Source organism: Aplidium turbinatum, chromosome 3 (assembly GCF_918807975.1).
Source record: "Aplidium turbinatum chromosome 3, kaAplTurb1.1, whole genome shotgun sequence".
In the NCBI taxonomy this organism is placed as follows: Eukaryota; Metazoa; Chordata; class Ascidiacea; order Aplousobranchia; family Polyclinidae; genus Aplidium; species Aplidium turbinatum.
In genome coordinates this window covers 42,645,596-42,658,728 of record NC_137474.1, presented here as the reverse complement: position 1 = coordinate 42,658,728, position 13,133 = coordinate 42,645,596, and the positions used below count along the sequence as shown (strand labels likewise).

General features: G+C 37.3%; 1 protein-coding gene across 1 annotated transcript; it reads right to left on the bottom strand.

Annotated features, from left to right (window-relative positions):
• Nucleotides 1–245: 245 nt before the first annotated feature.
• Nucleotides 246–12,732, bottom strand: LOC145766824 (microfibril-associated glycoprotein 4-like). The gene is made up of 9 exons (XM_082578529.1): nucleotides 12,489–12,732; nucleotides 10,791–10,901; nucleotides 9,808–9,944; nucleotides 9,173–9,269; nucleotides 8,564–8,660; nucleotides 7,817–7,890; nucleotides 4,345–4,586; nucleotides 720–818; nucleotides 246–305 (listed from the first exon to the last, which is right to left on the bottom strand). The coding sequence occupies exons 1-9, from the start codon at nucleotides 12,730–12,732 to the stop codon at nucleotides 246–248; spliced, it is 1,161 nt and encodes a 386-aa protein (XP_082434655.1).
• Between the last annotated feature and the right edge of the window lie 401 nt (nucleotides 12,733–13,133).

The following is a 13,133-nucleotide window of genomic DNA, read 5'->3' as shown; positions in this document are numbered from 1 at the left end:
TCATCCTTACTTAGATAACAGTTTATAGGCCTACAGCTAATGTAGCAAAGGAAGATTGCTGAAATTGTAAGTAAAGCAGATGCCATTTTTATGACACTGTAACAAACCCTTGTTTTTACCCCAAGTGTTACAAAAACTAGAATTTCAGTCTTAGCATCACATACAGTATAATACAATCATGTGTTTTTATTTCTACCATTTCTACTAATTACTTAGACAAAGGATCATATTCATAAACACACAGATCATTCACTGTCATCTTCACATTCTTTTGCACTTGTCACAGTTGTGTTGGTGACTCGGTGCTGTTCGCAAACGAAACGTTTGCATTTGAAGCATATATTGTTAACTTTTCTATCGTTGTTTCAAGGATATTGAAAGCATCTTCTTCCCTTCCGTCTCACTAGCTGCTCTGATGTTGAGGGTATATTTGAAGCTGCAGTGTTTCGAGCTACAGAAACTCCCATACCTTCAATAGCTCTAATGATGTGAAGCTGAAAACCACATGGATTACATGCTCTGCGCAAGACATTGGGTTTCGTCAATTCTTTGTCTAACTCCATCAAGAAATATTATCTTCGATTAGATTTTCTACTGTTTCAGTCTCTGTATTTGAACACCCAAGTGATATAGGAATTCAGGGCTCCAATGTCAAGCACGTTCATAAAAAGTCGGAAAGGCCATCTTGACATTCGTCTGGCACAAGAATATTCACTCACCAACTTGTCTGCATCATCCCCTCCGCCTTTTGTGCGGTTATATTCAAGTATCATGTTGGGTTTCTTGTGGTCTTCATTAGACAGTGAATCATCAAGATACTGAGAAGATAGTAAACGAACCGTCTTGTTTTTTAGGCACATAGCTTACAACTGACAGTTTATCTGAAAAGATAAAGTTTGACGATAAAACATATGGTCCCTTCGCAACTTCTATAACTGTACGAATATCTGACACTTTTGCTCAGTGTTCCTTTCTTGGTGATGTTTTTCTGGAGCAAAAATTCTGCAGTTGGTACTGATGTAAAAAAAATTATTATCTGTTGTAACACTTCTTCCAGTTCCAAACAGTGGTTTCATCATGTCACACAGTACACACAACCCGACGTCCTTGATTTTTCTCTGGTGCACTCCCAAGAAGTTTTCCAGCATAGACTTGGAGATTATACAGGTAAGTGGTTTTCACGTCTGCAGCTGCCCACACTTTAATTCCACATTTTGTTGGTTTTGATTTCATGTACTGTCTCATTGGACATTTCCCTCGGAAAGACACTAATTGTTCATCTACCGTTACTTCTTCAAATGGCTTATAGAGCTTTTTGCAGTTTTCTACAAATCCATTCCAAATTTCGCGAAAAGCTGCAAGTTTATCATTTTCTTTTCTTTGACCACGTGTTGACTTGTCATCAAATTCTCAAATTTTGGCAAAATGTAAGGACATTTTTCGCATGAAGTTAACTGGATAACATTCAGCATTTGTAACTTAATACATCAAGGGGGATCCCATCAGGACCCCAGGTAAAGTTATGCTGTTTTTTGCACATGTTCCAAATAATTTTTTAATTTTTGTTGAACTATACTGAACTTGCTTAAATTTATGACACATACAAAGATAAAGAGAAAAATGTTGGTATAGGTATGGCGGGAGATAAAAAATTCACCTCTGGGGTCCCTTCGAGACCCCGCTTGGCTTTAATTTTAAATATAACATTACATCGATACAATGTAGGCTAATATCGAAACAAAATTTTAACTTCTGGGATAGACAAACGTATAATTTACTTGTTATAAACATAAAGAAATTATTAAAAGATTGGATGTTCATCATTGATGAGATGATGACATTTCATGTGTCCGCCCCGATAGCTCAGTTGGTTAGCGCGTGACTTCGTGAACGAAGATGCTTTAAGATTAAGTGGCCCTGATTCGACTCTCAAGGTGTGCGCTTGAGTAACGCATTTTAAGCAACGCTTTCCATTCAGCGGCACCTAATGGTTGGGAATAATTCTCCTGCAACAAGACTTCAACAATCGGAAACTTCACTCTGAAACCTTCTCGCAACAATCTCGGTAACCGACACTGCGTCAAAAGCCTCTACAAATATGCGAAACCACCAGGAATAACCGATCAAGGCTTTATCAGTCCGAGGATAAAGATTCAAAACCAACCATTTGGTGTCATTTACTAACAAAATACATTGTTTAATCACAAGGATTTATCACTATTTGGTCACGTCATCCTTTGTGGCAAAATCAACATTAATTATTGTTGTCCACCAATTTAAAAAAATCCACTTTTACTCCGATGGTATCTCTATTCTATGCCACCAAAATCAATACCTGCTCATGCGATCCATCGTCTAGTAAACAATTATCTGTCTACCGTGTAGGACACGCTACGGTAATACAATTCTAAAAAACGAGGCATATCTCAGTTGGCAAAATTCCTCATGTTTAACGTCTAAAGACGTTGCATCAATGTAACAAAGACTGGTTTTTGTGAAGACAACAATCTAACAGTACTGATGTTCATTTCAGATTTTCGACTCTACTCAACTTGAAGTTTGGTCGTCCTCAAAACAAGTTTTGTTTTCTGACGACATAATTGCAGCAAGGCAATACTTCTCGAATCTCTCTCCAGTCCTCATCTAGGAATGACTAACATATCCTCATTACATCATTTGTATCATAAAAGAATGATTTAACGAAGTGGCATTGTCAGGGGTGCCGAAAAGGTTTTTGACTGGGGAGGGGGGGCAGGATTTAAAAAAGGGCACTTTTGTTGCTGAAATGGCAATTTTTTTAAAAGTTTTAAGCGATATAGCGATATCTATCAGCTCATCATCGAGTAATGATACAAGTGTCCGGTGTACAAAGAGCAATGGCACAGAAGGGCATCTTGCCATGTTATAATGATGTAGGCTAACCCACCGTGATGCAGAATTTTGTGTCGTGAATATAATTTTGAGGCAGAAAAGAAAGATTATAATTAGGCTAAAAGCGAATAGCTGAAATTGTTATATCGTATTGCAAAATGTGCAGTAGCTTACATGACCTTAAAAGGGCATCATTGCTCCCACTATTCCTCCCCATAAATTGAGGGCAAGAGGGGCATCCACCCCCCCTATTCCGGCGCCCCTGGGCATTGTTGTTGTTATTGCGTTTAAACAGTAATGTTTTTCATTTCTAATGATTGAGAGAATTATTTTTCTTGGACTGAGAAAGCCTTTACTGAAGCTGGTCTTGAACGCTTCGCATATTGATAGAGGCTTTCAACCACTGACCCAGTCATGGGGATTGACAAAGTAAACTTGCCTTTGTTTTTAAAATATTGTTGTCTTTGAATTATTCCATCCCCTAAACGCCGCTAACAGGGAAGCTGTCTTTGATGTGCGTTGCTCAAGGGCACACCCCGAGAGTTGAACCAGAACCTCTTGATCTTTCTAATTCTTTGCTTACAAAGTCAAGCGCTCAACCCACTGTTCTATAGGGGAAAACGATAAGCAAAATTGTTGAACAACAACACATACAGAACGAATTTGTTTTATTTTTGTAACTTAAAATATTCAATGCAATAAACGTTTGAACAACCTTTTTGGTCAATTGTGGGGTATTTTGTACGAAATATAGAAACTAGGTAATAAAGTTGTACTTTAGTAACACAGATTTCTAGACTAGATATCTCTGTTTAGTTATATATTTGAAAACTAGTCGTCGTGTGAGCCTTTTGGGGCCGAGTGTCTATCCCTTTACCACCTCAGATTTACGATATTCCCGGACCACACTGGAAGGCTACTAGAGAGCAGCCAGTCTTTGGTTTCATCATCCATGACGCGCAGACCTTCTGAAAACTATAGTAGTACAGGCCTACCTGTAGGTAAACTGCCTCAGCACAATTATTTACTTTAAGCAGGCAATAAAACTAGTAAGTGCTGTAAGTTTTAAGAACTGTATTGGAACAGTGCCAACCAAATATTACAGAACTGATGTTAGTGATTTGTATCCATCTGTTTGCAAAATCGTCCAAAAACGTGTAGGCTACTGAGTGCAACAAAGTGTTCATTTTACAGGGTAGGCTGCCTTAAGTACAGTATAGCCTACAGTGTCAGTTCACAACTTAGTAAGTACCGTTAGCGTGGCTGCTATCCATCTTTACTGAAAAGAAATACAAAAATTATTAATGGAGAAACTTTTAGGCAAATATTTATTGTTCAGTTTGTAGATATTTCCTTTTCATTTGAAAGAATGAGCTTTGGCAAGTGATAGGCTACTATTTTTACCCCTTTACAATATTTCAAGCATTCAAATAGCCACATGAATGTGTTGGTCTCTATAGTTCATTGTTGTACACGACGTATTTTCATTTCACTTTTCTTCAATGAATAATATCGATGCTTCCATGATCCCCATATCACTCCTGTGCTGTTTATGGTTCCATCCCTCAAGTACTGTCCATTCAAATTTGAAGCGTGGCAATTTTTATACCACCAACCGCCGAAGTATTCGGTGGAACAATGGCGTAAGGGATTGTTATCGTTGTCCCGGTCTTTTGTGGAAAATTGGAAACCATTGTGATAAAGCAATGATTCACCTGAGAATAAAGTAATGTAATGTTCATCAATCCATTTAATTCATATTCGATTATCACTCCAACAAATATAACACAGTTTGAGCTATCATCAATATTGTTGCTTTTTTAGTAAAATGTTAATTTGTCAAAGCGCAAACGTATGAGATTAACTCAATTGAAATGCTTGCAAACTATATCGTAGAAGATAAAGATTGCAATGTAATGTAACTATAGAATTTGAGTGTTTTGAAGATTTTCAAGTAGACCTTAAACAACCTGATCGATAGAAATCTGGAATTTATTGAAGTCTATCAGAGGTCATCAAGAGGATTGGGTGAGGTGGGGACTGATGGGGCTGCAGCACCCACAGTCCCACACCCAACAAAAATATAGACCAAAAAACTAATTAAGAGGAATTGACGTGGTCTTAGAAAAACTTTCGGGCTGGGACTTGGAAGCCCGAAAAATGTTGGCATTTTAACCTTATTTTTAACCTTTTTTGGGATTCGTTTTATTCAGATTTGGGATTTCAAGCGTTTATTAATGAACGGCGAGAATAAACGATTATTTTTCATTTGCGGTTTTATTTTTATTATGAAAAAGATAATCGGAAAGTCACGTGATACGATTTCATATGGTAAACAAAGTCCTGTGGTAAAGCATAGAACAGGGTGAAAAACTGGAACCAAACCCAAACCACCGATGACAAAATGAAAAAGCAAACTAAAATAACACCGTTCTGGATGCATGGCCTTCAACCACAGTTATTTACTAACGATGAGTATGGTGACAAATAACATTTTATACGGAACAAAATAATGTAACCCTGCAAGATGTAATGATATCCACCTTGAACTCTGAGTGTTGCGCGAAAAAAAAGTAAACAAAAGAATATTTTTCAAAACAAAACTTTGTTACTAAACTTTTCATCAAACTTTCTTATGATTCTACTGATCTCTCGTGTTGTCGCTATTTGTCAGGGCATCCGTTGGTTAGCCACTGCCTGGTGTCGTCATCGATAGAAATTAGGCCTTCCATATCATGAGGTGGTCTGTATAGCCGGCAATCCTTGGTAATGTGGGCTGCCGTCTGCATTTCCCCACACTCACAAGCAGCACTCTCTGCCAAGCCCCAGCGCAACATGTCTGCACCATAGCGTCCAATACCAGTGAGCAAACGGTTACGCCTTGATGAGGCAAGTCTAGAGAGGCCATGGCCCAGCTGGTTCTCGGGCGGGGATCTGAATACTTGGCGAAGTGGGGATGTTCTGCTTGACCATGGTTCACACCATGCCGCGTGGCACCACTGTTTGCTAGGGCTTCCACCAGAGGCTGCCAGAAGGTCTTGTGCAGCGCGTACAAATGGCTTTCTTGATTTTAACCGCTGCTTTGGTGGATATCTCAGCGTGGTTGCGTGTAGCAGATGGCCGGGGTTTAGGGCTTTACGGCTCAGGGAAAGAACAGCACGTTGGCGCTGTAGTGCAGCTGGCTCAATGTTTGCGAGGACAGGCAAGCAGTCAGTTAGAGTTGGACGGAGGCAACCTGTGACAGTTTGCAGGCAGTTGTTGATTGGCACATCGACAAGGTCAGTATGGGCGCTTCTGCACTAAGTAGCAGCACAGTATTCAGCAGGGGCGTAGGCTAAGGCTAAACCACTTGTTCTCAGCTCGCTACAATCATCTGGTCAGATGAAGCTTGCTTCAAAATATCTGGTTAAAAGTACCTACAGAAAAACAATAAATTTACTTTTAGACCCAAACCCTACTTTTTATAACTGTAAGCCTACTTTTGGCCCACTCTGTGTATATAAATTGATTTTTCTGATTTGGTGTGATATTGTTTACTGTATTAAAAAAATATTTGTATGTAAATTTAGATCGACGTTTCAAACACAAAAGTCTTAAACCTAACTGCACTCAATTCAAATAAGCTTACACACACACACACACACACACACACACACACACACACACACACACACACACACACACACACACACACACACACACACAAACACACACACACACAAATCATCTAAAATTACAATTTTACCAAGTCTTGATAGTTCTCGAGCTTGACCCGCCACTTCCTAGTCCGCTCTAACATCAGCAAGAGGAAAGTTGAGACAGGTAGATAAGCTTGAGGCAGTCAATAACCTTTATTTTATATATCCACAGATTATCATCTATGGCAGTGGGTCTCTTCGGTCAGAATAAGTCCCTCGCCTCCCTAGTAGGTATTATCCGTATAAGTATGGTGTACCTGCTGAGTGTTTGGGTGTGTGGACGGCTCCCGGAGCGGATGCACTAATGATAAGCCAGGTAACAATTCCTTTTTATATGGCCACCTTGAACCCTGAGCGTTGCGCGAAGAAAAGAAAAAAAATTAGCCCAGCCTCATGGGCGAAACACGGTGTCTATCGCTGTCAATTCTTGCTACAATCGGCTACCGAGAAACATACTGTAGTTAATGAGTTATTTCAAATCTTACAAAGTGAACTTATAGACTACATTTTCAGATGAGCATATTCATATTGTAAGTTATACGTTTAAAGCACTACTTTCAATATTGGAGCACATCTAATTAAAATATACTTTTTAAAAATATTGTAAACATCTGGATAATTTCTGCTCAAATTTATCGCAACTCTCAGCCAACTCACATTACACAATTGTTTCTTAACTGTTACAGTTTAAGTAATGTCCGATTTCAGTGTGTTTTCCTAATTTGTCATAGTCGACTACTCAAATTCAATATTAAAAGATACGTTTTATTACACTAACAACACAAGTTTTGGTGCAACAAAACTAAGAAGAGTTTTGAGAGTTATCGAGAGTGGGGAATCAAGTTTTTTTTCACTGCAGCCATCCCCCTTTAAAAATTAGGATGGCTCCAGAAAAAAAAAACAGATTTGATACGCAAAAACGGACTTCATTTTCAAACTCAGCGACCCAAGTTTATCCTTAATACAATCTTTTTGTTCATGCACCAGAGAGTTGGTTTCAAATTGTTGACCAGTATTATTTGAGCAAGAAATCAAAGACAAGTTCAATTTTCTGAAATTTGTAAAACATGCTGAAAGTTCTTGTCCAATTATCAAATCTCCAACATATTGAAAAGTTGAGAGATGCGGTTGCGCTCCCTGTATCCCTGGCTCCTACGCCTATACATCTTAATAATGCGAAGTGGCTTCTTCAATTTCACGGGTCCAAAAGTACCTATTGTTAACGCTACTGCCTTATCTATACAGACCTGCACCTCCTTTTCCTGTAAAACGTCCAGTCCTTAAGGTATAGTTTGTGGATTCATCTCCGACGGAAAACATTCTGCGTTCATATATTAGTTTTACTTATAGGCTACAGTGCCAATCAATGCATAAGGTTATGGAATATTTCTATATATATCACATTCCATTAAAAGCAAATATAAGGATTGGCAATTTCAGCGATCTGCTAGTGCGGTGCAAAATGAGATGAAGATTGTTCGGCTAAGAGATTTCCAACGTTTCTATTTCATTTACTGTAATATTATTTATCGTCAATGCACAGTCCATCCAAGACTGCTCAGCTGTTTGCAAATTCAAAAATTGGAATTGTCTTCCCAGGAAAATGTTGTACATGCCAGTAGGCTATATATAATAGTTTCGTTAGGCGTATACACTTGAGAAATTTAATAAATTCGGTAGCTTTGGCAAATTTTTGTTCCCCCCCAAATATTGCTTAATCCCGTACTGCTATGCTTCACTGCCTTTCGGGAAGAGATTATGTTGCATGTGTGATTCACAATGTAGCCTGCTGTGTGTTGTCACAATGGGCACAATGTAAAAACAAAATCAGCATCTTGTGATGAGTTTTTGCAACTGAAACACAGATGGAGATTTACAGTTTTAGAAATAATTTCTCCTTCATTTGGCCATTTTGAGCTGGAAACGTGGAGTTGTATAAGCTAAAAAGAATTAAACTGCTATTTAATTGAACTTGGTAATTTATTCTTACATACCCATACTCAGCGTATGCTGTGTTTTCTTCCCAGTCCTCGATGTCAACTCTCAACATGTGATGTCCTGTGCTTAAAATTGAATGTAAATCTTTCAGCCCTGAAAAGTACAAAGAATTAACAGTCTGTAAGCTACGCAAATATCTCCTGGGGGGTGGTTGTGCCAGCATCTGGACCATGCTTGACCAGATTAAACTAACGATGTTTGCACCATTGCCCAACGTTGTCACTGACAGTAATGAAATAATGGACACAAATTCTGCGTAAGAAGGGCTGCCAAGCAAGAGTTTTTCAAAGCATTAAGTAGTTACCAAAATTTGTTCAAAGTTCTCTTGATGGAAGAATAGATTTGCCAAATAAAAACAAATCATAATTTTGCTGTTTTGGCCAATTTAGGTTTTATCAAAGCGTCAAAAGCTGACGAAGATTGTCGCTTATTTTTTTATGTCGGTTTGTATTTTTAATAAAGAAAAATGTAGTAATGCCAGTCTTGTGTAATTTAAGACTAAGAGGGTTTGTTCAGTGCAAATCCATCAGCATTTGTTTGAGAACTGCTACAAGTATCATACTTTATTGTAGTATGGTTATATCAAAGACAACATGCATAGTTACCAAGCCAAAACTCTCCGTTTTTTTGGCCAAATCCTTCGACATAGTCATTCCAATTCCGATAGAAATCAACTTCACCGGAAAATCGTTTTTGAAAAATCTAAACAATTAAAGAAAATTTACCGACAGTTATTTGGATATCTTTGTTTGGTGGAGTGGGCTGCAATCTGCAAGTGCACTTTGGGCGAATACCAAATAACGTGATGTACTTTTTCATAAATTGCTCACGGTACCTGCTTGCACTTCCAACGTGTCAATTCTCTCTGATATGACGCAAAACATGCTTTTTTAATGAACTTGCTTTTAAAAAAATTTTGCCATAATTATTTTAGAATTACTAAAGGTCAATTCTATTACGTCTGACTCGTCAGCGATCTGATGGTATAAAATAAGATTAAGCATCTATAACATGAGTCAAAGTCGTGACATCAAAACCTTCTAAGATCACTTTATCAAGACTGTTAAGTGCCTATCACGACAATTGTCGTTTGAACCAATCGCTATCACTGTTGAAACGTTTGTTTGCTGAACATGAATTTAGTATCTACATTTCAGGCTCTTTATTTTTTTGATTAAAATCTCTTTAGTTGTATAAGACGCTAAATGTGATGATCACTGTTTAAATTATAATAACAAACCATCCAATTGCTTCCATTCCTTTGAAATTCACAGTAAACTTCCATCACTTGTCTATTTACAGAAATGTTGTAAGCACCGTCGGTAGCGAAGCCATATTGGTGAAGATCGTCGCAATTGTGGTTTCTTCTTGCTATATCTATAATGATTGCAATATGAAAAAGATTTTTATTTGAAAAATAAAATGTATTTTTTAGTAAAGTAACGTAATAGTATAGTTCTATAGTTTTGCTATTTCTTAGCTAGGTCTTAGCTATTTCTTAGCTACGTCTTTACTATTTCTTAGCTATTTCTTAGCTTAGCTAGGTATGTAGCTCGTTTTTCGACTATTGCTTTTTCAGTCCGAGTGGATCTGCACCTATTCAACAATAACCTGTAAAGTTTAATTCAAGATTTTCACTGCCGGTTAATTCTTGGTTTCCACAATTCCTTGGAGTCTGCAACAATCAGATCTGTGGAGTCGGAGGGATTTTGATGTGTCTAGAGTCGGAGTCGTTAAGAAAATGGCCAACTCCGACTCAGTTTGATACAAATGCTGAATAAAAATTTTCTGTGCAACCTTTTTTTCAAAATATTGTTTCATGTTTTCCGCATTGTAAACAGTTCAGAAAACTTGTTACCTTTTAATTTCATTTTAATTTGGTTTTCATTGCTAGCACAAACTTGTAGTGAACTTTAAAGTAACAAAAGGGTAAGTGGAAAAATAACTTAAACGTAATTTTGGCTACCGATGCTTGACATTTGTCACATTAAGAACAGGGGAGCAGCTGACTCGATGACTATAGTTTTTCACTGCATCCTGTCTGTTGTGGTATCTAGATTGCTATGGTACTATTTTATTCGTATTGTGTATAATTGTACCTTACTATTCTCGCAACAGACGAAATAAAAGTTTCTCTCTCCAATGAAACCACTTGAAAGAAAAATGAGCAAACTCTATAATTAATAAATCATCGCTAATGTTTCAATATAGTCAACTACTCACCTGCTTGGATTGCTTGATCTATCTTCTCAGATAAACGATTAAGTCTGGTCGTGAAATTTCCGATGTATTCTGGAATAGTGTCTAAGTTTATACTTATATGTGACCTATTTCCTATCAGATAACCAAAAGTTTGGTTATCTGATAGGAAATAGTGGTCTGTTCTCCAGTATGGTTGTGAAACATGGACTTTCAACACAGAAACCAGGCGTAACATTGAAGCAGCAGAAATGTGGTTTTACAGAAGAATGCTCAGGATTTCATATACTGATCACATCACAAATGCAGAAGTTTTGAACCAAGTACATCAAGATAAGGAACTATTGAACAACATAACTCAAAGGCAACTCAAATTTCTCGGTCACATTATCAGAAAGGAAGATTTCGAAAATCTCTGTCTAAGCGGCCGCCTTCTCGGGAAACGTGCTCGTGGCAGACAAAGAACAACATTTATATCCAATTTCAATACATCAATCAGCCAACCAAGAACACTTTGGGACACTGCGCGACAAAGGGAACACTGGAAAAAATTTACGAACTGAGCATCTAGTTCATCAAAGGCCGCATCGGCTATGATACTGTTGATGATGAACCAAAAGTTTGGATATCTAAAGTCAAGTAGGCCTACATGGGCCTTTCTAAACACGAAATTCATTAAAAACATCTAAATAATTCATTTAGGCCCACAAATTATTAAAAAATGAACATTGAAAAAAACAATTTCTTTTATGCTTCAATGATTATATCAAAAATGGGAAAAACCAACTGAAAAAGGTGATCTGGTACTATGACACTTCCTCAAATGGGCCATCTACCTAATACAGAAAGCAATATCACTAAGAAAATAAATCAATAGCTTTTTTTCCTTGGTCTGAACCTTAAAACATTTGACCAGGCTAACACACACAATAGTATTTCAATAAGATAAATTTATGTTATGGAACCGGTATTTTCTTAATGATTATATAATTATGTAAGGGATCAGGGATCCGCAAATTGTGGGTTGCGACCCAAATTTGGATCGCGAGACTATATCCACAGTGGGTCGCAAAAGGGTTTAAACTTACTTACAAAGGGTTTAAACAACGATTTCAATGATTATATTTCTTTTATGCTTCAATGATTTTATGCTTCAATGATCTAATATAATATTGAGACTGTTGACCGATCCTTTGTTACTTAGACAGTGCAGACAGACCATGCTTCAATGACTTAGAAATATTGCTGTTTGTGTATTTAAAACTTCCGTTTTTCACGTGATTGGTCATAGTTATAATTTTCATTTCATTGAGAAAAATAAACAATTTTGGCCACCACTACCTTTGGCTATGCAGTCTTGATAAACATTTGCTTTCTCTCATGCTACATGATAAGTGCGAGCTCGTGTTGCAAAGTGATTCACAATTTTTTTCGTAATTGTGACTGACCAAGTTTTATTCTTTTATTGATAATTAAAAAGACATTCATTGATACATTTTGTGGGTAAGTAGATATGGCAGCCTCAAGATTTCTACGAAAAATTTGTGAGTAGCCTACCAATCAAAATGTTGATACAATGTCGGTTACACTGAAATGAATGTTCAACTGAAAAAAGCAATAATTTTTAATTTACTGACGAATCTGGTCATCAGCAATCAATATGATTCACATCTTAATAAAAACTTTCATTTCAAAATTCAAAACAATAAAAAAGCAAATTACCGTCAACCAGCTGTTGAGCGATTTTCTTGATCTGCTCTTCCTTGGATTTATCAAGAGACTCAATGCCATCTCGGCTGCCTGTACTCACTATTGTCACCGTCTCACCCTCGCATTTCGGTGGTCCAGATTCTGTATCAGGATTGTACGTTCTGCAGACAGTCACCCGATCTTCAGAACTTCCACAAATTGACATGCAAAGGGTAATAGCCAAAGCTAGAGCAACGTTTTCAATACAGCCGTTCATTTTGAAAGGTTGTAAAGTTTTGCAAACTACTTTGCTTCGAAAGACAACAAGTCATGAAAATGATCAATTTTGTTGATTCTTGGCAAAATATATCGCCAGAAGATCGGAAGTTATGAAATTACGTCATCCACGTGCATCTGTGAAAAACAAATGATGCGCATCAGCAGGCCCGTAGCTAGACATTTTCAAGGGGGGTTCCCAAATCCAAAAATATGGACCTTTTGATAACACTCTCTTCTTTGCGTGTCCCCAAGCAAGCAATCAAAACATAGGAAGTGGCAGTACATAATATATAGGCCAACAAACAAAACAAACTTCAAGTTGTCAACATTACAAAAACGAAATAAATAAATAGGTTACAAACAACTTTTTTTTCACATTAACAATAGCATATCTACAGG

Bases quoted from the DNA above. Each gene is read 5' to 3' on its own strand.
- LOC145766824 (XM_082578529.1), bottom strand. From the start codon at position 12,732: ATGAACGGCTGTATTGAAAACGTTGCTCTAGCTTTGGCTATTACCCTT. The intron at 9,270-9,807 runs GTTTGTTATTAT...TTAATTGTTTAG, and splicing joins GGAATGGAAGCAATTGGATG to ATTTTTCAAAAACGATTTTC. The intron at 306-719 runs GTGAGTGAATAT...GTTTGCGAACAG, and splicing joins GGGATGATGCAGACAAGTTG to CACCGAGTCACCAACACAAC.